This window comes from Sebastes umbrosus, chromosome 1, assembly GCF_015220745.1.
Source record: "Sebastes umbrosus isolate fSebUmb1 chromosome 1, fSebUmb1.pri, whole genome shotgun sequence".
Lineage (NCBI taxonomy): Eukaryota > Metazoa > Chordata > Actinopteri > Perciformes > Sebastidae > Sebastes > Sebastes umbrosus.
This window is the reverse complement of record NC_051269.1, coordinates 22,244,003-22,267,593: the sequence shown is the minus strand read 5'-3', so window position 1 is coordinate 22,267,593 and position 23,591 is coordinate 22,244,003. Positions and strand designations below refer to the sequence as shown.

Sequence of the window (23,591 nt, the reverse complement as noted above, 5' to 3'; positions counted from 1 at the left end):
ACAGTAAAGCTGTCGGCACAGACAGCTGAACAATCACTGCGCCCTAATCTCTATATTAGCTGCATTACATCCACCGACAATCTGAAAACTGCCCTCTCTTATCTTCAGCCTTCAGCTTCCTCATAGCTTGTTCAAAGTGACATAATATTGTTCCCTTAAGATCATTAGATAAAAATCCTTTCCGTATCAAATACTCAGTGCATGCAGGCGCCTCTAAATGCTTCATTGAACTACAATCAAAAGGTATGTATTTTGATCGTTTCCTGAAGTAAAACTAGCAGTACTACTAACTAATAAAATTACTCAACTACAAGTAAAAGTACTGCTTTCAAAATTGTAAGTAGTCCAGAAGTATTAGCAGCAAAATATACTTATAAATATTATTAAAAGTACTCCTAAAGCAGCCGGATGCCTTCTGTCAGGTTGATATTTTTATGTTGTAGCTGGTTGAAGTTTATACTATTGGGTTGTTTATTCTTTAACAATGCATCATATTTTATAAAACGATCATATATTTTGAGTGTAAAACCTTGATCTTCACAGAAACTATAGCTGTCAAATAACTGTAGTGGAGAAAAAAGTACAATATTTTCTTTTGAAAAGTAGTGGAGGAGAAGTATGTTGCAACATAAAATGGAAATACTCCTATAAGTACCTCAAAATTGCACTGATGTAAAGTACTTGAGTAAATGTATGGCCTAAACATGCCAAAAATCATATACACTCACCGGCCACTTTATTAAGTACACCTGTTCAATTATTTGTTAACACAAATAGCTAATCAGCCAATCACATGGCAGCAACTCAATGCATTTAGGCATCTAGACGTGGTGAAGACGACTTGCTGAAGTTCAAACCGAGCATCAGAAGGGGGAAGAAAGGGGATTTAAGTGACTTTGAACGTGGCATGGTTGTTGGTGCCAGACGGGCTGGTCTGAGTATTTCAAAAACTGCTGATCTACTGGGATTTTCACGCATAACCATCTCTAGGGTTTACAGAGAATGGTCCGAAAAAGAGAAAATATCCAGTGAGCGGCAGTTGTGTGGACGAAAATGCCTTGTTGATGTCAGAGGTCAGAGGAGAATGGACATGGTTCGAGATGATAGAAAGGCAACAGTAACTCAAATAACCACTCATTACAACCAAGGTATGCAGAATACCATCTCTGAACGCACAACACGTCGAACCTTGAAGCAGATGGGCTACAGCAGCAGAAGACCACCTGGTACTAGCAGGGTGTTCCTAATAAAGTGGCCGGTGAGTGTCTTGTAGTTCTTAGAAAATAGTGTTCCTAAATGTGACATTAAAATAATTTGTGGATCAGAACTTTAGATATGTATTTAAGGAGGACAGGAGGCTCGTCTTGTTGGTCAAAAACTGATGATACAAAGGTGAACAGATTCTTCTTTTTCATTTTTGCCAAGATTTAAACATGTTCAATACCATTTCTATTTTTAAAACTATGATTAAGAATATATTATCAAGGACTATAAAATCTTTATTTCTGGGTGGTACCATGTAGTAAAATATAACATTACACTGAAACTTGAAATATGTGAAATACACCATCAAATGAAAAAATGTCACTAAAATGAAAAGAAAAACAACATCAAGGTCATGCAAGTCAGATTTATTCTTAAACCAATCTAACTTCCACTTATGATTTAAGTGGATAGAAATGATGTTGAGTTTTAGGACAGCTGATTAAGGTGATTCAACATGTTAGTTACAACAACAAAAAAAGAAAAGTAATCATTGAAAAAATGCATTGTCTGATGTATAAATGCTGATTAGACTGTGATCCTGTTTGGCCCTTTTTGCTATAACTAAAGCTGACAGTTAACTTTACTATTTATTGCTATCAGACAAAGCACTCCCATTAAATCAAGCCCTTGTCAGCAAAGGTAAAGATTAGGTTGTCAATACAATCCAACAACAACACAAACTGCAGCTATGTGTTGTTTTCACAGCTGTGAATCTTAGTGACTGCTAGGGTCAAGTCAGGTTCCCACCGTGAACCTCTCTTGCACGCTGCCTTCTTTATCTTCCCACTTTTAATGAAAAGGTATCATGACTTTGTGTTCCCAGGAGCGCTAAAAGTTGGGTGTGACTGTTTACTCTCCATCCATCTACTGTATCAACATTAAAGTTGGAGAAAGGTGCAGTCGGTGCCTGCAGGCTGCTGCAGCTCACAACAAGCCTGCTGATTCATTGCGGTGACATCAGCTCAAAGCTTTTTAGACAAGTACAAACTTCTCTGGACCAGTTGGAATGGTTTGTGCACCAGTACAAATACTTCCATCAGAGCCAGAGATCACTAACTCTGCAGAATGTTATTTTTTTTTTTACCATGAATGATAAGAAAAGCTTTGTACAAATACTATGAAGCAGTGGTCAGATCTATAGAAGCAAATATCAACTCATTTTCCTGCTTGATGATCAAATTTTCACTTGGCCTCTAAAGACTCTTTGGAACTGCATCAACTTGTCTTATCTGAAGAGTTCTTCTATCTTATAACTTTTGGACTTTGTACATCTGACGTTTCAACACAAAGAAAGAAAGCCAACTCCTGAGGACTGTTGGCATCGTCATAAATTCCTGAACTGCAAACAAACACATATCCAGACATATCTAAGGGCCATTGCAAGATTCTCATGAGACTTATTTGCCCTACGGGTGAAACCATAAAAATCTTATAACAACAGGGAGAAGGGAAGACAGCTGATAAAGTCAGAAACCTCACAGTGATAAGTACAAGGCAAACAAATCTCTCAAACTGTGATTCAAAAAATGAAATAGGTGGTAACAGTGCAAAGAAGACTGGTTGGTGCATATCTGAACTGTGAAATGAAAACCTTTTCACTCTGACCATTTTATGTTTTCTATCAATTCATTAACAGTTTTGAGTAGACTTGAATTAAATAAAACGAGCATCTTTAAATCCCTTATTCAGATCCTCATAAATGAGGATATCATAAGGAGCTCAGTGAGCATCATGAAGTCATGCTTGTAAGTTTCATTGGGTCATGTCTAGAAGGGAACCAGCAAATTGGGGAAACTCTCGCGAGGTGGTTACGGTTAGGCATTGATCTTGAATAGTTAAGGTTAGGATACGTTGTCGGGCAGCGAGTCTCGGGAGAGTTTCTGACAGGTTAGTGTTAGGGTTAGGCGAAATCAGATTTCACAGTTTGCGGGTTACCTTCTAGACACGACCGTTTCATTGGTCAATAAAACTCAATTCTAATAGATGATATTTTTACTTTATGAGTGACACATATGAAGTGAAGAGGTTTTCATTCAACAGGAACAAGATTTACTTCATAAAAAATATAAATCACGTGCTTTGATGACAGCAGAGCTTCACTTATCTGAACATCTCATGTTTAAAGATAAAATCACTGCACATGTTTGTGCTTCCAATGTTTCACAAGCTCCTATTAACCATCTTCCTGGGCGGTGGTAACACATGGAAGGTTTTATGCTATCCGATCAACACGTGATCCCTCACCGGCTTCCCACCAGCATAAGCCGATCCCATTCGTATTGGTTGGGACAAACAACTAAGCCGGAGCTAGTGTTGGTGGGAAATTTGATTTCAACACCCTGGCTTTTTTGGACCAGCAATTAATTCGGCTGTACCGAATCAGAATTTATTTATTTGAATCGAATTTGCCTGTTCAATATGAAGATTTGACTATTCATTCTTTTTTTTTCCAGTGATGATTTCGAACACATTATCATGGTCAAATGTGGGCCGACACAGCCTAGATAGGCCTGCCACAGTTTCATAATCAACTGAAAATATTTCTACACTTCTCCGGTTCGCTCAATCTGCCCGAGGATTAAATTTGGCGGGTCAGGGCTTGCCGCTTGGTGTGGGAAGATCTACATGGCAGTACACTGCGACTGGCTCTAGGTCGGCTTGGAAAGGCTCGAGGTGAAGGTGGCTCGCGGCTCTGACCGCGAGCTTTACAGCACCCCTCGCCTGGACCTCGCCGCTTCCCGGAGCCGTAGTGCTCACTGCGCCCTCTCTCCCTGCTCCCGGCCCGACAGTACTCCAGGGATCTGCGGCAATCTTGAAACATGGACCCCGTCTCGTTTACCATGGTTTGTGGGTGTGACTTTTTTTGTCTTGTTTTTTGTCTTGTGGGGAACACTGTTCATGTGATTTTTTTTTTTTTTTTAAAGCAAGCACGGACTGACCAAAAAACAAGGACGGCTCGACTTGAAGAAGTCGACTGAGGGGTCACCGACCGATGATTCGACTCATCGACTTTCAGGGGGAAACCCTACAATTAACACTGATGCAAAAATGTCAAAAGCTACTGTGAGTTGAGGGCTCAATGTACTGGATGTAAAGAAAACAGTATCAAATACAGAAAACACTGCGTTTGCACGTTTTCTGTATTTAATGCACCTTTCTGTATGCCTCATGTGTGAATATGTTTAAAACGTGTTTTATTTATCTGCAGGTTTTTTTTTTTAATAAATGCAGCATGTACATATTGTCATGGTGGTGAAGATGTTATCTTCTTTGGCTTGTGTGTTTTCTTTAATTGAGTATTGATTGTCCGTTGAGCTCATTTCACAACAATGAAGACTTATGGGAAATACGTCAAGAGTTGGCAAAACAGAAAACGGTAAAATGATTGTCTACTTTGGTAAAACACATTGTGTGTCTATCAGTTTCTTTTACACCCACATTATTATTTGTATTATTTGAGCCTGCAGATTCTTAAAGTAGAGATGAACTGAGCCAATCCAATCCAAAGTATTGGTATCGAGGCCAATCCTGGCATATTTTACGTTGCATTACTTTCAGGAGTCTCATTTTCCCAGCTAATTTCAGATCAATTATTTAAGCTTATAAACTTATAATTTTTTTTAACTTCAAGTATTTGGATCAAGTAGCTCAGGAAAATAAGGTGTGTCAGATTAAGTACACTACAACTGTTATTCCATCATATTTAATCAACATTTAAGTAAATATAAGTATGGGGTTGGACTCCGTAACGACAGGTATCCAATATTAAAGGACTTTCTCCATCTTTAATTGTAGTTACCTCTTCAGGTTGTCAAATTACAAAAGCTTGTATCTCGGATCAGAGAGGTTCAGATTAGTGAAGTTCTAGTGTAGCTCAACCAAAAAAAGCGTAAAAAAAAGAAAGAAATACAAAACTCAAAGTGAGTCACAGTGCATGGACAGCGGTTACAGTGCAAAAAAAGACTGAGTAGTGAATGTGGTGGTTAAATCATCTTCAGTAAAGTCTACATAAAAACAACTTCAGCTAAAAAACTTAGCCAAGTTATGATTAGTGAGTTTGTAAAAGACAGACAAAAGGTTGTTACAGTGGACAGACAGAGGTTACAGTGCACTTAATTACATATAAAATGTGAAAATGAATCAAAATACAATAAGGTTTGTTAAACACATAAGCTGCAATTGCAATTTTTGATCATATAGTGGATATTAGTGATAGGCAGGCAAGTCAAGATTTTTAAGTCAACAATAAAACATTTTTATAGTGTTAATGATGCGTCTGTGTTAATTTCATATCAGAAAACCGTTTAGACTAATATTTTGAAGTCAAACCACTTTGGCTCATAAATAACGGACCAACCTGTGTTCAGTCAAACCGATGGTTTCATGCCACTCTCTGCGATGGTCATATTGAACACAACAAAATCTGAGAACTTTTTGTACTCTCAGCACACTACAGACTTTGTCTTTGATGTTTTTCTAACTAAAGTAGCTGCCCAGCAAACGTTAATTAGACATCTAATTAGCAGACAAGTTAGTATCTCGTAAAAAAAAGAATTAATTAGTTAGTACTGGCAGTGTTTTTGGTAAATGAGCCAACAGTTTCTTTGAAAGAATACGGATAAGAATAATTGCGGAATAAGAAGAATTGTTTTCTTTTGGAGAAAGAGATGAGATGAACATCAATCTCATGTGTGTGTGTTCAATACAGAGCTACAGTCAGGGTGTGGTTAGCCTAGCTTAGCATAAAGACTGTAAACGGGGGGAAACAGCTAGCATGGCTCTGAACAAGCTCCAAATAGAGATTAAAGATGGGACATTTTACTACTTTGTCAATGATGGAGACACGGCAGGTTTGTAGCAGGATGATGGTGAAACTCTTTTCAACAACATAATACCAAATCATGGTGATTAAAGCCTTCAAAACTGTTCATTTCAAATTATTTAAGCATTTTCTTGTAAATAAAAAGACACCTGTAGTTGTGATTTCAGGTTCTATCATTTCCATAATGTTAAATTCTGGAGTCATTAAAACCTTCATTATGCAATATTGTTGATACGATCATTTAATCAAATAACTCTTTTTTTTTTTTCTTTTCTTTTTTTTCTCTTAAAGCATTTTAAGATTTTAAAGTGTTTTCTCACCAGCACAGATTTCACTACCGAATTTACTTCTGTGATTTATTCCCGGGCAGCTAAACTAGCCCTCCCACTTCTCAGTGTAAGTAGTGATGATGATCAGAGGCTTCTTAGTTTTACTGCTCGCATCTTTGCGTTCTGACTGCACCGTCTTAAAACTTTGCTCCAGAACAATCGACTCTGATTGGACGACTTTGATGCTTTCTGCCTTAACTACAGCTTCTGATTGGACGATCTTAGCCTCAACCAAATCCTCGGGTTTGGGCGGGACATCGCTTCCCGTTTTAACAGGGTGCTGTGATTGGCTGCTTACCCTGAAGGGGCTGTTGGGGACGCTGACTCCTCCCCAGGCGACGGCCACAGTGTGTTTGAGAGAGGAGGTGGGCGTGTAGGAGCAGGCGTACTGCCCGTCACCTTTACGATTCATCTTCACCTCCAAAGGAAGTCCCTCTCCGTCCTGACAGACAGACAGGAAGACAGAGAGTTTAGAAGGTGGTCAAAGCTTCTTGAAATAGAAACAAAAGTCCAAACATGTAGCTGCATACAAATGTTTGTTTGGAGGTTTACAGATTAATCAATCAATTAATCATCAGTTTATCAAGTAAAATAATCAACAGATTAATCAATAATAAAAAAATGATCTAACTTGTAGCCCTACGTATAATGTATTGAGCCGTTCTGAAATATAATGCTTTATTTTCGGTGTTCAATGCCAATTAGGGCTGTCAAAGTTAATGCTTTAACACACTAGCGAAAACATGTTTTTACACCACTCATTTCTTATCTAATTTTTAAGTTGTAGCGGCCTCAGTTTTAAAGCTAGAGTGAAGACACTGGCATCATATGAAACTAGAAAACCTAAGGAATCCATTAGTACCGACAGTAGTACTGTCATACTAGCTTGTCACAAAGGAGGTTAAATAACGCTCCAAACTTACGCTAAATGTTGGCGAAGGAAAGCTGGCATGGTCATTTTCAAAGGGGTCCCTTGACCTCTGACCTCAAGATATGTGAATGAAAATGGGTTCTATGGGTACCCACGAGTCATAGTCAAGTCAGCCAATGACAAACTTAGGCTTGAGTTTGCCATGTTATGATTTAAGCATATTTTTTATGCTAAATGTACCTATGATGGTTTCTGGACAATATTTGTGATTGTTTTGTGTTGGTAATTGATTTCCAATAATAAATATATATATAAACATTTGCATAAAGCAGCGTATTTGCGCACTCCCATGTTGATAAAAGTATTAAATTCTTGACAAATCTCCCTTTAAGATACATTTTGAACAGATAAATAATGTGCGATTACTTTGCGAATTCATAATTTTAATCGATTTACAGCCCTAGTGCAAATGCATCATGTTATCAGTGGTGTTGTATTTTAAATCACCGCAATGTTTATATTGCAACAATCCTCCAAATTAAATGACAATATGTTAATTATTCCCTTAATTATTCTCTATTATTTTACAATGACCACAATCTCTGCGCAAACCAACCTAAAAGAACACTGAATGATGAAACGTGTGGATGGAAGTTGGTTTCAAAAGGAGCGTGTGTGTGTCTGTATTGATTTAGTACGAGAGGATTCCTGTGTCTTACCACAGCAGTGATCTTCAGAGGTCCTTTTCCAGCATCCTTAGCGATGACAGTGAACTCAGCAGGTTGGTTGACCAGGCAGCCTGTCTTCTCAAGCCCCGGCCCGTAAGCCTGAACCTACAACCCCAAAACCAATAGTAATTATTATAGATTATAGATAATCATTATCGGGGCAAATCACAGGCAGCGGGTCTCTACACAGAAAACAAATTATTGTGTGAATGTGAAAGCTTATTTGGTTTCACCGGTGACTGACTCTGCTCTGACACACGATGCTGGCAAAATACACAGATTCTCTCTGATCATTAGCAAAGAGCAGTGTACAAAACATTCAGCTATCTTGACCAGGTTGTCATTGTAAATGAGAATTGGTTCTCAATGAACATATCTGGTTGAATAAAGGTAAAATAAATAAATAAAAACCTTTAATTTTTATCTGGCGCTGACTGTCGCCGGCTGCATGTTGTATCAGGTTACACTCATTAATATTAATTCCATGAGTTACTTCATGACAGACCAAAATGAAACTTGTCTGTCGTTTGTTCTCTCAATGTCTGTACTTGCCAAAGACAGTTTGTGAGGGAAGACCCTCCACTCTGTAACAACTCTGTAAAATCATGGATTGTTTCTGTGGTTCACACCCCAACAGAGTGACACGTCTTCTCTCTAGCTGATCCGATCACAACAATTTCAGGAGTCCTTTTCTCCCAGTCAATACATCATATTAATAAAAAAAAACTTAATTTTGAATCAGGACCTTCAGTATTTTAGACTTATTGCGCTATTGTACGCTGGTTCTGTGTCTTACTGACCTTATCTGGGTCACTGTCGTTGTTGTCGGGGACGATGTGGGCCATGAAGGGGCTGTGTTCGATGTCCTCCTCATCACAGGTCACGTGGATGGCGTATTCTCCGGCCTCCGTCGGCCAGTAACGGACATCACATGAACCGTCGTTCTGGTCCTCGCACTCGATTTTAGCCTGAGAAGGTCCCTCAATGGCAAAACCTGAAGACACCGCAGGTCAGATTAGATCGGATGTAAAGCTTGGTGATGACAGCATTTGATGTGATTAGATCCCAGTTTAAAATCCTGATAAATCAAAAATAAACCCACCCAGCACTCCGACATCAGTGCCGACGGACTCCACTACAAAGGTGGCGGGTTTACCCACAATGCCTCCCTCCAGGCCGGGTCCCCAGGCCCTGATCTGCTGAGGCCCAGCGGGAGGACCCACCGACACCTCGAAGGGACTGAAAAGAGAGAGCAGATCTGTCAGAATGAAATCACACAACCCACTGCTGATGTGGTAATGCTACAACATGTAAATGAAAAACAGTATGTGACTTTCTATATAGTCACTATAGTCTTTCTATAGTCTATAGTCTTTCTATATGTGCCTGTGAGTATGTTGTGTGTGTGTAGGGGGTGTAAGACGGCCCACTGCATGAGATCATCCGAGAGCCTGTCAACACACGCACACACACAAATTAACAACCTCAGTGCCTCACAGAACTGTAATCCAAGCTTCAGTGTGTGTGTGTGTGTGTGTGTGTATGTATGTGTGTGTGTGTGTGTGTGTGTGTGTGTGTGTGTGTGTGTGTGTGTGTGTGTGTGTGTGTGTGTGTGTGTGTGTGTCTGCGTGTCTGTGTGTGTGTGTGTGTGTGTGTGTGTGTGTTCAGATGGAAACTAGCTTCACGCCAAATAAAACTGTCTGTCGGGATTTACTGTCTTCATTACATATACACACACATAGTCGTGTTTCCATCACTTTGGAGGAAATTACATTGACTTACATTCATTTGCTGAAGACTAACCCAAACCCTAACCGCTACTTGCCTAATCCTAACCCTTACCCTTGTCCTAACTTTAATCTAAACCTAACTTTACTCTAACCTTAAACCAAGTTTTCACTCTAAAATGTAATGATTTACATTATGGGGACATGCATTTTCTCCACAAAAGGAAGGCAAGACCTTTACTTTTTTCCTTTTACCTCCAATTATGTCTTTGTTTGCTTTTTTAAAATGTCCTGCCAAAATACTCCTCCTCCTCCTTCTACTGCTACTATTATATTTATAGTGCATTTTAATTATTAGTTTTATTAAAACAGATTTATTTCATACTTATTTTGTTAAAATTGTAATTATTATTATTATACAGCGCTAGTTTTTAGTACCGCCCGATGACATCAGTGCTGTAGCTTAATTGGTGACAGTATCTGTGTGAGAGCACTTAAAACGGCTTGTTACATCACTTCCCTTCCAACAGCCTAGCGGGCATTTTTGAGCTCTCAGCTGTACTTCATCTGTGATTTCAGCCCTCTGTGAGTTACTCCGTGTCCTTATTCAAATCATCTGTAATGTATGAAGTGCTGAGGTTACCGGGCTACCTGTTGCTGTGAGTTTTGACAGGCTGGACATTTAACATCACCACATCTGGACCCATGAGAGAGAGACAGCCGAACGCTAGCCAGGCCGAAGGCTTAGACGCCGTTTCCACAAATAAGTACAAAAATAAATGTTTTATACTCTTATGAAAAATGAAAAAAATCTGCACAAAAGCTGTAGCACAATTAAAATTTCAGTCCGGCTTTAAAGTGTAACTTAAGGGAAAATTCGTCACCTTTTATGTGGATGTCCAATCAGTGTTGATGGTAAATGTAGTTAAGTTGAAACAATAAATTCCTCAGTGTGTGCTATAGTGACCCAGAAAGTCGAGTTCTTCAGCTCGCAGAGCTGTGCTGGCAGTGCCTAAATGTACCAGGATGCATTGAGCGCAAGCTTCTGACACCAAGAGGGTCCCCGCCAGCCACATCCTCTTGCACAGCTAATGCAGCTGCAGCCTCACCGCTGGATTTGTTCGGCCGTACACTCTAGCTCGAATAAATACGGCTGAATATCCGAGTCAACCAAAACACTGTAAAATGTATCCTCGTCCATAACATCCTCTGCACTCACATTTTGGGATGCCATTTTCGCTGTTGGAAATTTAGCTAGTTTGCAATACAAGCGAAGACAACAAGGAAGTTCTGGTTTTGAGCGGCATCTAGAGACATCCCCGTCGCTACCCAGAGAAATCCAAGCTGAAACAGCAGCCTGTAGTTCTTCCTTCCATCCAACTACGTCACTGTCACGTCAAATGACGGCGCTGGACGCAAGAAGAACAACAAATTTTGCTGCTGCAAACTCAGCTTTCTGGGTCAATATAGCACACACTGAGGAATATACTGCTCCCATTGACTACATTTACCATCAACACGGGTTAGACAGACATAAAAAGGTGTTGAATTTTCCCTTTAACACCCTCCAAAGATCTCATCTTTCCTGACCTCCAGTGGTTCAACTTGTCACATTGTTGCAGTGATGTAGAGGTGTACTTGGGGACCGTGTGACATCACTGTTTGGTGTGGTTACAGGTGCAACAGAGCATTTCTGACCACACCTTGCAACATCTATCGATGATGGTGTTTACATGCGCACGGGTATCCTGGTTTTGATCATATAGGTGTTAACATTGAATATGAATGTAAACAGTAAATAGACTTGCATTTATTCAGCGCTTTTCTAGTCTTCTGACCACTCAAAGTAGGGCTGCACGAAAAGGATAATCACGATTGTTTTGATCAATAATGAGATCACGATTATTTATCACGAATATTTATAGATTTTAGGGACAAAATATTTTGATTGTAATTTCATATTTTAAATAAACAGAGCGCTGCTTTCACTTCCATGTTGTGCTACATCCCAACTGCCAAAAACTACATTTTACAAGATTACATTTGAACACATCATGATAAAGTTAGACTTTACCATCGCCCAATACTCATTTGCACCATAATGTAACTCCGTTAACGGAGCTCTGTAGCTCCGTGCTGTCATTAGACGAGCTGGTCACTGTGATTAATCTGAGCAGCATCAGGGGAATTAATTACAATATAATAAGTGTCTGATTAAGTTAGCTGTTCAAAATGTTTTGAGGTTCTTCCACCACAGCTTTTTTTGGACTTATAGTTGTGACAAATTGAAACTTTATGTCTCCTTCACTCACAATGAAGAACTTCCACACTGACATCGTGTTTTAAACATCAATATCACAGTCGATTATGTTCATCTAATTGTGGGAAGCCCAAATCTTCATCGTGATTAATATACAATTAATTGTGTAGCCCTAACTCAAGGCGCTTTACGCTACATGCAAACATTCACCTATACATTCATACACTGATGGTAGAGGCTGCCATACAAGGTGCCAACCTACACATCAGTGTCTAATCTAAATACTCTGATGGCACCGCCTTCGAGAGCAATTTGGGGTTAAGTATCTTGCCCAAGTACACTTTGACATGCGGACCGGAGGAGCCGGGGGTAGAACTAACAATCTTCCGATTACTGGACGACCCGTTCTACCTCTGAATCACAGCTGCCCCATGAGAACATGAGAAACCTGGTTACTCATTACTCTGTATACATGACTCTAACAGTATCCAGGTTTCTGATCATCTGTGTGCAGTTGTGACTTGATTTCTCTCCATCTCAGACATTATGTTCTGCACCAACAACGCGTGTTCAGAAACCTGGAACAGGTGTTTACATGACACACACTATCCTGGTTTCTGTCAGAGTACTCACAGTAGCAGATGTAGGTTTCTAAAAGCAGGATTAAAACCAGTAAACTCTTACCCTATCCTCTCTCTCTCTGTCTCTGTCTGTGGAAAAACAGACAGCAAGTGTTTTCTGTGTGTTACATTAGCCGGATGAGCTAACAGTCAGTGCTGGATGAAATAAAACAGAAACCTGCTCAAGGACAGCTCCTCAAAACCCCCCAAAGATTTGAGGACGGCTTCTTCATTGTGGGAACATTCTGCCCCTGTATGACCTGTGAGGATGCCTGTACATGATTATGACTGAACCACGTACAGAACAGTCACGGTTCATGACTCCGCTGTTCTGTGATATGGTTGTTTCATTTAATTATGTATTTACAGGTATTTCCCTTACATGTGCAATTACTGATCCATGTATAGTTTTGTCCGAGTCTGGACACTCATCAGTGTGTCTTGCCGCCAAGAATCCCTCACATGTAGCTGGCTTCTCTTTCCATCTGGCTGACTGCTCAGAAACTTAGGGAACTCCCTGTACTCATACTAATACGAATACTCACACAATGTGCTCATCATAGAGGTGACAAAGAGAACACGAGGCCCAGACTAAAAGCGTTCATTCCCCTGCGGATCCAACCATTCAGATAAGATGAGGTAATGTGCTGAGGTAATTCTCTGAACACACACAGGAAAAGCTTACCTCTTCGGGATGTGTTGACTGCCCCAGGTGATGGAGACAGTGTATTTGCCAGGACTGTTGGGATAATACTCATAGGAGAACACACCGTCCTGACTGGAGATCTGCTTCACTGGCTCCTCGATGCCCTCTGAAAGATTGATCAGAAATAAAATCTGAGTTAAGAGAACATCCGGACACTTTGGAAAATGTTCCCTTTTGCCGTCAGTCGTAGCAAGCTTCTTCACTGGCTCTGATAACCTTCTTCCAATATAAGTATTTTTATTGGAAACATGTATATTTACTTATACAGGAAATATATAAATAGAACAAAAACATGTCCTTTATTTTTTTAGTTTTTCACCACCCACTCTGAACAACAGAACCATCCAACCCACCCATCCTCCCCATCGCCTGCTGGTAACCCACTCAACTGGGTGACTCCCCTCACATGATAAATAATACCATTAAAATGTACTAATAAAGACAGAAATAATAAAATATTAGATTGAGTTCAGGAAGGTAGTTGACTCAAAATAAGCAATTACAGAATACCATAGAAGTTATCAGTGGGAACTCTCAAAGTCTATTTTTTTTTTTTTTTCTAAATGCAGAAAAGACATCAAATCCTCTGGCCAAGAAGAACTTACAGTATCTTTAGCTTAATTAGCTATCAAACAGTAGCCTACAGATGCCCTCGCCTGTCTGCTGTCGCTTATAAATACCAGCTGTAAATGCAAAAGCCTGATTATCAGATGTCTAATCAGATATCACAGGATAAGTGAAAACTTTGACCTGCTTGTGGAGGTGGAGGAAAAGTCAGGCGGATGGGAGGGATTCAATCTGATAGTTGCTGAGATATTGGAGTCTGGACCAAAGTGGTGGACTGACTGATCGACATTGCCATCCCTAAAGCAATGCTGCTAAAAACTACAGATCCCATGAATCACTGTGACCTTTAATGAACTCAGGAGCTCCAGTTGTGTCTCTATAAAGCCTCTACAGTGTGAACTGTACTCACTGGGTCCTTTGACGAGCACCTTCAGGTCTCCACTGCCGGCGTTTCTGGTGTCCACCCTGATGTCACCGACCTGCTTCACCCTCAACCCCGACGGCTGGAGGCCGCGACCCGTCGCCCTGCACGCCCCCGGTGCGCAGGCTGCACAAACACACATGCAGGAGTGAAGAGATTCATTACTGTGTGTTCAAGTGGGGTCATGATTATTATGTTTATGAGTCAATTACAATTGACTGTAAAAGGTGAAGATGAAACGACTCACCAGGTCCCACGTCCACGGCGAAGGGGCTCCGGGGGATCCCCACCCCTCCGAAAGTGACGGCAACAGTGTGCGGGCCGGCCTGAGTGGGCCGGTAGGTGCAGCGATATGTGCTGTCGCCCTTATCCTCCATCATCACCTCCACGACGTTCTGGCGGCCCTGAGAGTCTTTGATCATGGCCGTCACGTCTCCTGTACCGGCTCCTACAGAGAAACTTTAACAAGTCAGTCTTTGACTTCAATTGTAATTTTCACTCCCAGCGCCCACGTTGTGTAAGTAGCAAATGTACTTGCGCCAATCTGTGCGCCCATGGGCGTGTTGGTCTTAAAATGAGGTGTGGTCAGGTGCTTTGTTGGCGCATTGCTATATTGAGGCAGCAGAAAGCGATTGTGCCATTGACCAACAAAAACCTGGTCTAAAGTCTGGCGCAGTATTTTCCTGCTATTTAAAGGGCGCATTATTCAGATTGTAAGATGCATCTACATAGACAGGTTCACAACATACAACAGCAACGCTCCTCCTCCTCAGTTAAATACGGTGTCAGCACTTGAACAATGTTTTAAGGAAAACATAAAATGCAGGCAGCAGGTGACAATTCAGAAGATAATGAAATAAGGCAGGTCTGTACTGCTCAACCAGAGAGATCACGGTGTGAACACGCCTCTGTGGCATCTCCTCTCATCATCCCTCTGTGTGTGTGTGACGGTAGATGTACGCTAATTCAAAGTTTGTGGGCCCTCTCCCCGGTAACGGCGGCGTTTTGAGGCTGATGGATCTGCGTGTTACGCACCGCCTCTCCGGCAGTGCCCGGTCTGTGCGTAAGGCATCTTCGGAGGATTCCGCTCAGCCGGTCCGAGCCCCACGTGGGTTGCATCGGAAAGTAAAAGAGTTTTCATTATTTATCAATATATGTTTATCATGTTTAGCTTTAGTGCTTATTATCATGCCACCTGCAGTGGTTAAATAGGTGTTTTTGCTCATATGCAGTCAAATGGAGGTGTTGATGGAACAGAGGATTTGTTGACGGCGGAGACGGAGGGTCCACCGGCCAAGCACCACATACATCTGCTCGCGCACTTTCACTTTGCACACGAGCAGATCCGTTTCCTCAGCAGAACACTGCTCGCTTCTCCAATTTTGTCGAATCTGCGTTTTAAATATCAATGCACCAATGTGCAGGCGCACCTGGCTTTTAAAGGGAATGGGAGATGACACTGATTGGTTTAATTCCTGTTATGCTCAAAACTAACCTCTGATTAATTAAGAGACTAAATACACCCCCTTTGCCCCTTGCGCCTTACTTTACGCCCAGATCATTAACTAGCAAAAGTGGAGTTGGACACACCCTAAATGCACTTTAGACCATGCACGATAGATCGTTTAAATAGGGCCCTTAAAAGCTACATAGTCTCTATAATTTGAAATTCAATAATTGCATTACAGTTACTAATCTCAATAATTACTTGGTCTCTGTGGATTCAGTGGAGAAATTGGTCCAGGATATATTACGTTGCAACACTCATGCTGACAAGCTGACACAAGTAAAAGATGTCTCAGGAAGGGTGTGTGTGCTTACATATAAAACAATGGGCGTGGGTGTTTTGAAGCGAGTCATAGGCCTTTTACACAACCACGCTGCAACCTGCAGCTTCACTCCTATAGGTTGTTTACAATCTGTGACATCACATCCTGTCTCAGGGTGAGCGATGACATCTATCCATTGGACTGAAGCCTAATTTGACCCATAAACTATTTGTGTTTTTGTGTCTGACCTGCAGTGTAGATGTCAAAGTAGGTTTGTTTGTTGGCGATGTTGCCCACAGGTTCGACTCCCGGGCCTTTGACCGTGACCTTGGAGGCGTCGCCCAGCGCCTTGTCCACGTTCACCTCAAATGGACTTTTGGGGATCTGCTGGCCTGCAAACATCACCGTCACCTAGGAAACAAAAACAACAATTATCCATCTGTAAGCAGAAGAAGCATTTCTGATATATCAATATATCTTCCTTTTTCCTTTCACTAATAAAATAATAATCCTTAAACTTCCTTTTACAGAATTTTGGAAAAACGTATTATGAGCCAAATGCATTTAATCATTTTATTCATTTTATTACAGAAAGAAAACTGGAGCTTACCTTGTGAGGTCCCACGACTTTAGGAATGTAGCTGACGCTGAACGTCTTCTTGCCCTCATTAGGCTCCGCCTTCAGCTGATCGACACACACAGAAAGATGTTACGGTTATTTAGGTCGAGTTTTATATAAAAATATAAAATCACTGCAGCTTTGTCATTAAACTGGTGGGGAAACAGAGGAAGAGGAGGATTTGGTGGCGTACCTCCTCTCTGGTGCCGTCCGGATGGTCCAAGTAGATGGTCACCTGACCCTGACCGGCACTGAACGTATCCACTGTGAACACAGCAGGACGCATCACCCTGTTCCCCGTCGGTTCAATACCTGCAGATGAAGAAAAAATCATATCGGTGACTAGATCCATTCCATGTAGTGTATGTAACTTTTTAAGCTAGGTTTATGCTCGCAGTAGTGTTCCCGGCGCGAGGGTGGGCAAATCAAAAATGACGCCATCACATATTGTGCGTGAAGCACAATATGTGATGGCGTCATTTTTGATTTGCCCACCCTCACGTGACGGCGCCGCAAGTTGTTGCGCCGCTTGTATTGGTCGTGCACCTCTGAATTTTTGTAACGAAGCGCCGGCTGCGCATGGAATGAATATAATGAATGAATATATTTTTTAAATTAATATGCCTCAGGATTTTAGGATGATGACCAATTCATTTTTAAATGCATTAAACGCAGGAGATCTTAGAAATCTACATTTGAGTAAATATTTTGCCAGACGATTCAAATTGTTTAGAAGATATTCAATCTTTCAGCCTTCATTTCATTATAATACATTTGTTGTTCCAATCATTTGACTCCTTTCTTTACAGGGACTGTATAAAGGCGATAAAGTATGTCCATGAATATGAGATACGAGTTTACAGTTAATTACAATTCCTCCCCGGCTTTGAGGACTTTGGTTTATGGTTTTTTGCTGGTAACACTCAATGACTTCTGGCTTCCTCACTGAATATTTTGTTTGTGCACCCTCTGGCGTTACGGGGAATACTGCAACAAACAACCGTTGAGCATAAACGCCTTTGTGCCTGCTTGTAGCTCGCATGCCATCTGTGGAGGCCCGCCCCACAGTGTCTGGCGAGATTATAAACAAGGCTCTATGTGTTGTTTGTTTTTGTCCACTTTAATACTGCATATGCTTTGGCAGCATGTTTTTGATCAAAACGTTCAGAAGTGAAACAATCAGTTGATCAACAAAAAAACAAATCGCAACTATTTTGAAATCAATTTCATCGTTTCAGTCATTTTTTAAGCAAAAATTACAAACATGTGAGGATGCTGTTCATATATGATATTTAACTGAATATTTGGGGCTTTTAAACTGTTAGTCAAAAGAACTAAAAACAAGCCATTTTGAGACGCCACCTCGGGCTCTGGGAAACAGTTATGAGCATATTTCACCATTTTCTGAAGATTTTGTGGAACAACAACTAATCCATTAATCAAAATAAGAATATGCAGATTATAATTATAGAGATTACATATTATAAATAATCATTAGTCACAGCCCTAAAAACATCAACACCAATAAAGCTTCACTGAATTGAGATGAGTCCAGTTTGAGTGTTACATTCTTGAGGGTGAAGGTTTATCAGACGGTGCCGTCTCACGGTTTATGATACTGTAAGACAGGACTCTGTGTTATAGTGGGTGGGTGTGGGTGTGTGGGGGAATGTCCTGCTGCCTCTGTAGTCATTCCCAGGTATTTCCTCCTCAAGGTTACAGAGTGTGTGTGTGTGTGTGTGTGTGTCAGATATTGAGCGTGGTCCTTTGTTCAGACTAACAGCTGCTAACTTCCTCACATTGTCAGACTGACCAGTGTTTCCAGTGTTCCCATTAACCAACACACACTGGAACAGGTAACAGAAGCTCTCGTGTTATTAAATCAAAAACCAGATGGCCAACAGAATGCGTTGAAACATGCCACATTACAATTTCGTTTGTGGTCCCTTGTCTTCATTTGTTGCTGTGTGTGCATGTGTGTGTGTGTGTGTGTGTGTGTGTGTGTGTGTGTGTGTGTGTGTGTGTGTGTGTGTACCTGGTCCGTATGCGCGGGCCTTCTTGGGGTTGAGTTTGGGTTTGAGTGGAGCTCCTGGCTTCAGTTTGGCTTTGGGGAACTGAGACAGGTAGGTCATCACCGACTGTTCGTCCGCTTTGGGATCAATGATCTCCAATGGAGCCATCACCTGCACACACACGCACACACACACACATACAAACACACTGAGTTCATGTTTGCTGTAAATAAATCTGTTTCACACTTTAATATCCCTAAAAGCAGATTTGGGCTGCCAGTGTGAAAGTGGCTCTTCTGGTTTCAGGTTTTCAACATGACTTTAGAAACTGGCTGCAGGGATCTGTTCCTATTCAGTCAAGAGAGCACTAGCGAGGTCCAACACGGATGTTGGGTGATCAGGTCTGGCTCACAGTCAGTGATCCCGTTCATCCCAGAGGTGTTGGATGGGGTTGAGGTCAGGGCTTTGTGCAGACAAGTCAAGTTCTTCCACACCAAACCGGGGAAACCATTTCTTTATGAGCTGGCTTTGTGTACCGGGGGGTATTGTCATGTTGAAACAGGAAAAGACCTTCACCAAACTGTTGCCACAAAGTTGGAAGCACACTATTGTTTAAAATATCACCGTATGCTGCAGCGTTAAGATTTCCATTCACTGGAACAAAGGAGCCCAAACCAGGAAAAACAGACCCGGCATGTGGACAGGGATGTCCTGAACTCTGCGTCACACCGGCGTCATTAACGGCCACCGGTCTTTTCTTTCTGCTCACGTCATGTTCAACATTTATCCAAGACAATCTGCTTCACAGGCTCAGGTTGTAAAAACACTGACTTTATACTACTAGTGTAAAACCTTGGGTGGACTGAACTACTTTTCCAGCGAACAAAGATGGCCTAAATTAACGTCATGGGTGTGACGGTGAAACTTTGTCAGCTATGTTTTTTCTGGAGGAGACTTCCTGTGGGTGTCAGCTGACTGACAGGAAGCAGAGCATAACGTAATGCAGCCATGACACAAAAACATTCATCTCGGAATTTATGAAATCAGAATGAAAGAAGGTTTCTACATAATCACTGCTGGTATTGCTCTTCATGCTGAACAAAAAAGCAGAAACGTTTTTCTTTTTCCAGAACAACAAAATTTAGCTCCAATATCTATATCTCTAAACTTGTATCAATAGACCTTCTAACCAATTATTCAAAAGTGACATAAACACTTCAGTAATTATCTCCCAGGAACAGCCATTTGTTACACAAGTCATTATAGTACATTTCCGTTTCAACTCAGGTTGCATCCTCTCGGCTTCCAACTAAAGTGTTGGAAAAAAGGGAACTGAGGTTCAGTGAGTTTCCTCTGCTGTGAACAATCAGGAAACACAACAACGCCTGTGTGAGATGCTGCCGGCGGCCTTTGACCTCTGGGGGAATATCACAGCAGAACGAATTCTGTTCTGTACCGGACTGCATGATACAGAGAAAATGTGATGTTTGTGGGCTATTTGCATGGTAAATTAAGATGCAAATCAAACGTCACGACATCTATTAGACGTTAGCATTGTTAGCAGTCCAGGCTACAACAAACACTAAATGCACACATCATCCCCTGCAGCTGCTTCAAAGTAAAAGCCCTCGGACACCCTTCCTATCAGACACTTGGTGGCAGGAGGGCTTTTATTGGAAAGGAACTGCAAGGACTCAACATACAGGGACGTTTTTGACTTCACAGCATGCTAAAACGTTCAATAAATAAAAAAACATTTTGCTTTACTTTTATATTTCTCTGTCAAACTTGTCAAGGTCAATTTTAAAATAATGAAAATGAGGAGATTTGACTTCATAGCAGCAGAGATAGAATAATAAAAGAGCAGGTGCTACCAGCTTTATGGAATCTACCTCTGTGATAGCACAGCCCCTTTGAAAAGTTATGAAAATATTAGTACGATAAGAACAATATCTTCTATGTAGAAACAGGACTTCTACTTCTAACCCCACAAAACTTTACTAAGATTATTAATCCAAGTAAAGTTTTAAATAAAGGTTAAAGGTCACACTACAGAAGCAGATGTGGAGCAGCGTCAGAGGGAATCTAACCTGCGGGATGCCCAGCCACTCATCAGCCAGCTGCATGGCTTCAGTGGCATTCTCCACTGGTTTCACTGGATCCCAGGTCTCCCAGTCTGGACACAGGCCTGCAAACGACACATACATCAAGACTGTCAACCACACCAATTTACAGACACACAACAGTTCTGCTGGGAAAAGATACAAATATTTCCAGGTCAATACTGTTATATTGAGAGAAAATCAGATCTACTGCCTTGAAACACACACACACACACACACACATACACACACATACACACACAGCGAGGGTACTGTACCTGGTGCACAGCTGTCCACCAGTGCTCCCAGTGCTTTGCCATTCCTCCAGTCCTGGCTGAAGTTGCTGATTGGCAGATCAGGGACTTTGTTTTGGATCCAGCCCAGCAGACGCTGCTTCGGTGTCTTTGACTCTGCCTGCAGAAACAAGCACCAACGTGAGTCAGTCAGCTTCCTAACAGTGGTTAGTATTTGTGTAGCAACTTTTTATTGTCTTTTAATTTTACGGTTTTATCACTTAAAAGAATCCGGGATTTTAGTTTAACATTTTCAAAAGAGTGTGATGAAGTAACAGTTTTGACCAGTTTTGCTGCAGAGATATCTACTGCCAACCAAACTGTGTTTTGATAGTTTGATTATTGGATTAAATCCAAAGTGGCAGAAACAAGAAAACAACTCGCACCCTCGTCTTCATCGTCCCCGCCGCTGGTAGACTGCTTCACCGGGGGTAAAGCGCGCAGCAGCACCGGGGGACGTAGCTACCTCCAGTTAGCAGTTAGTTAGAATTCAGCCAGTGCAAACCCCAACAACACTATAGGCCAACGCCACAATTTCAGCAGTTTGGTTAAATTAAGCGTATTCTTGCCCTGCTGGCTTTTTTTTTAATAACTGATGACTGTAAATTTAGATTGTATGGACCCAGTAGTAGAGGTGAAATGCTGCGCCCTATTTATTTGGAGCAGGTGGCTAGGTACTACACATTACACCTTTAATGCCCATTTTTGTCTGACGTCATGGGATGAACACAAGTTAAAGGGGACCTATTATGCTTATGCATACTGTGCTTGTATGTGGGGTTTCTACTAGAACATGTTTACATGCTTTAATGTTCAGAAAACGCTTTATTTTTCTCATACCGGCTGTGCCACAGCACCTTTTTTCACCCTCTGTCTGAAACGCTCTGTTTGATTTCCTGCCCCGCCCTCACGAAAAGCCCAGTCTGCTCTGATTGGTTAGCTGGCCCACTGTGTTTTGATTGGTCAACCAAACCAACCTCCTCGGATTCCTTTCCAGCTCCACTCTAACTAGCTTTATTTGAGGGTGTGCCAAACTAGCTGCGAGGAAAAATGTGTGACTCGGAGACATCACCACGTTACGGAAGAAAAGGCAGGACTTCAAGCAAGGCGTTTCAGGAGCAGTGTGTCTGTGGGAAGAGTAACTCCCTTTGTAACTTTGCAGACCTTTTACATGCACAACATACCATATAACACACTAAAGGAAAGGGAAAAAATACAAAAGCATAATAGGTCCCCTTTAATAAAAACTCAGCTGGATTGTTACCTCTTCCTCCTCGCCCTCCCAGATTGGCATGGAGATGGAGTAGTGCAGAATCAAAGTCCAGACCAGACCCAGGATCAGCTTCAGGTTCCCATCCACAATGGCTTTAGAGTCTGACAGAGAGAAACAGACAGACCTGAGGTCAGCTTCACATTCTGCTCTGGAGATAAAACGATCCAAAGAACTGCAGTCATTTCTGCTGGTTGTTGGTTATCCTGTGACGCTGAATATATTACTTGAACTTTTATTACTAATACACCAACAATTTAACATCTAAACCACCAATACCCAAACCTGAACTTGAGAGCGCGATACCAGCAATGTTGGACTGATAACATAACTTTAAGGAAAACACAACACGATGGACATTTCAAGACTCACTAAGCTGATTTTCAAACCATATTGAAATTAAAAGAAACTAAAAGCCACCTAGAAGGTTGAAATACACATTCAAACCTTACTTGAATTAAATCAAATTTAACAAGACTCCACAAGATGAAGGGAGAGGAGGAAAATAAAAATATGAAGTTGAGATATTAACAGCTTCATTTCAGTTCCTACAGTCAGTAAAGTTTGGAGACACCACAGCTTCAATCTGCCTCTGATCAACCTGTTTGGTATCCCACCACAAAGAATTAGTTTATTTCAGACGGGGATGAAAAATGGTACAACACTGAGCCCAGATCTGAATACAAACATGCTCCCAGTTTACTATGGATATCAAGGTTTTACCTCTTTTTTTTAGCAGAGCAGAACAGAGTGCTGCAGGGTAATGTTACTCATTAATCAGATGTCACTGTACCAGCTGGTACCTCACACCAGCTAACACACACACACACACACACACACAGTTCAGAGTGAAGCAGACGAAACATTCCAGTCATTTTTAATCTCTCCGTCTACATTTTTCTCTCCTATAATAACAACGTATTCATTAAAAGGGAAACTCAGACATTTATGATAATTTGCTAATTTGCAATTTTCAAAGTTGCTAGAGACACAAGTGTGGGGTTAAATATGCCACGGACACAGTTAAATCAGAGATTATAATGTGGTTGATTTTGTTTGATACATTTTTCGAACTTCCAAATAAAGAAATACCGAGCACTACCATCAGATAGCTAAAAGCGGTACTACTTAAAAGTAGAGCTGTCAAAGTTAACACGTTAAACGTAAATTTGTTTTAACGCCACAAATTTCTGTAATGCATTAACGCAA

The 23,591-nt window shown here is 41.2% G+C and overlaps 1 protein-coding gene across 1 annotated transcript in view; it reads right to left on the bottom strand.

Annotated features, from left to right (window-relative positions):
- LOC119475704 (filamin-B) overlaps positions 1–23,591 on the bottom strand; it is a 77,643-nt gene that overhangs the window by 25,465 nt on the left and 28,587 nt on the right. The window contains exons 2-15 of the mRNA XM_037748687.1: positions 22,377–22,486; positions 21,098–21,233; positions 20,808–20,905; positions 18,741–18,888; positions 16,899–17,017; positions 16,697–16,771; positions 16,335–16,497; positions 14,565–14,765; positions 14,306–14,443; positions 13,309–13,435; positions 9,119–9,255; positions 8,817–9,010; positions 8,008–8,121; positions 6,716–6,859 (exon numbers count right to left, since the gene is read on the bottom strand). Coding sequence (XP_037604615.1) covers positions 6,716–6,859; positions 8,008–8,121; positions 8,817–9,010; positions 9,119–9,255; positions 13,309–13,435; positions 14,306–14,443; positions 14,565–14,765; positions 16,335–16,497; positions 16,697–16,771; positions 16,899–17,017; positions 18,741–18,888; positions 20,808–20,905; positions 21,098–21,233; positions 22,377–22,486 — 1,904 coding nt within the window. The remainder of the gene's footprint in view (positions 1–6,715; positions 6,860–8,007; positions 8,122–8,816; positions 9,011–9,118; positions 9,256–13,308; positions 13,436–14,305; positions 14,444–14,564; positions 14,766–16,334; positions 16,498–16,696; positions 16,772–16,898; positions 17,018–18,740; positions 18,889–20,807; positions 20,906–21,097; positions 21,234–22,376; positions 22,487–23,591) is intronic.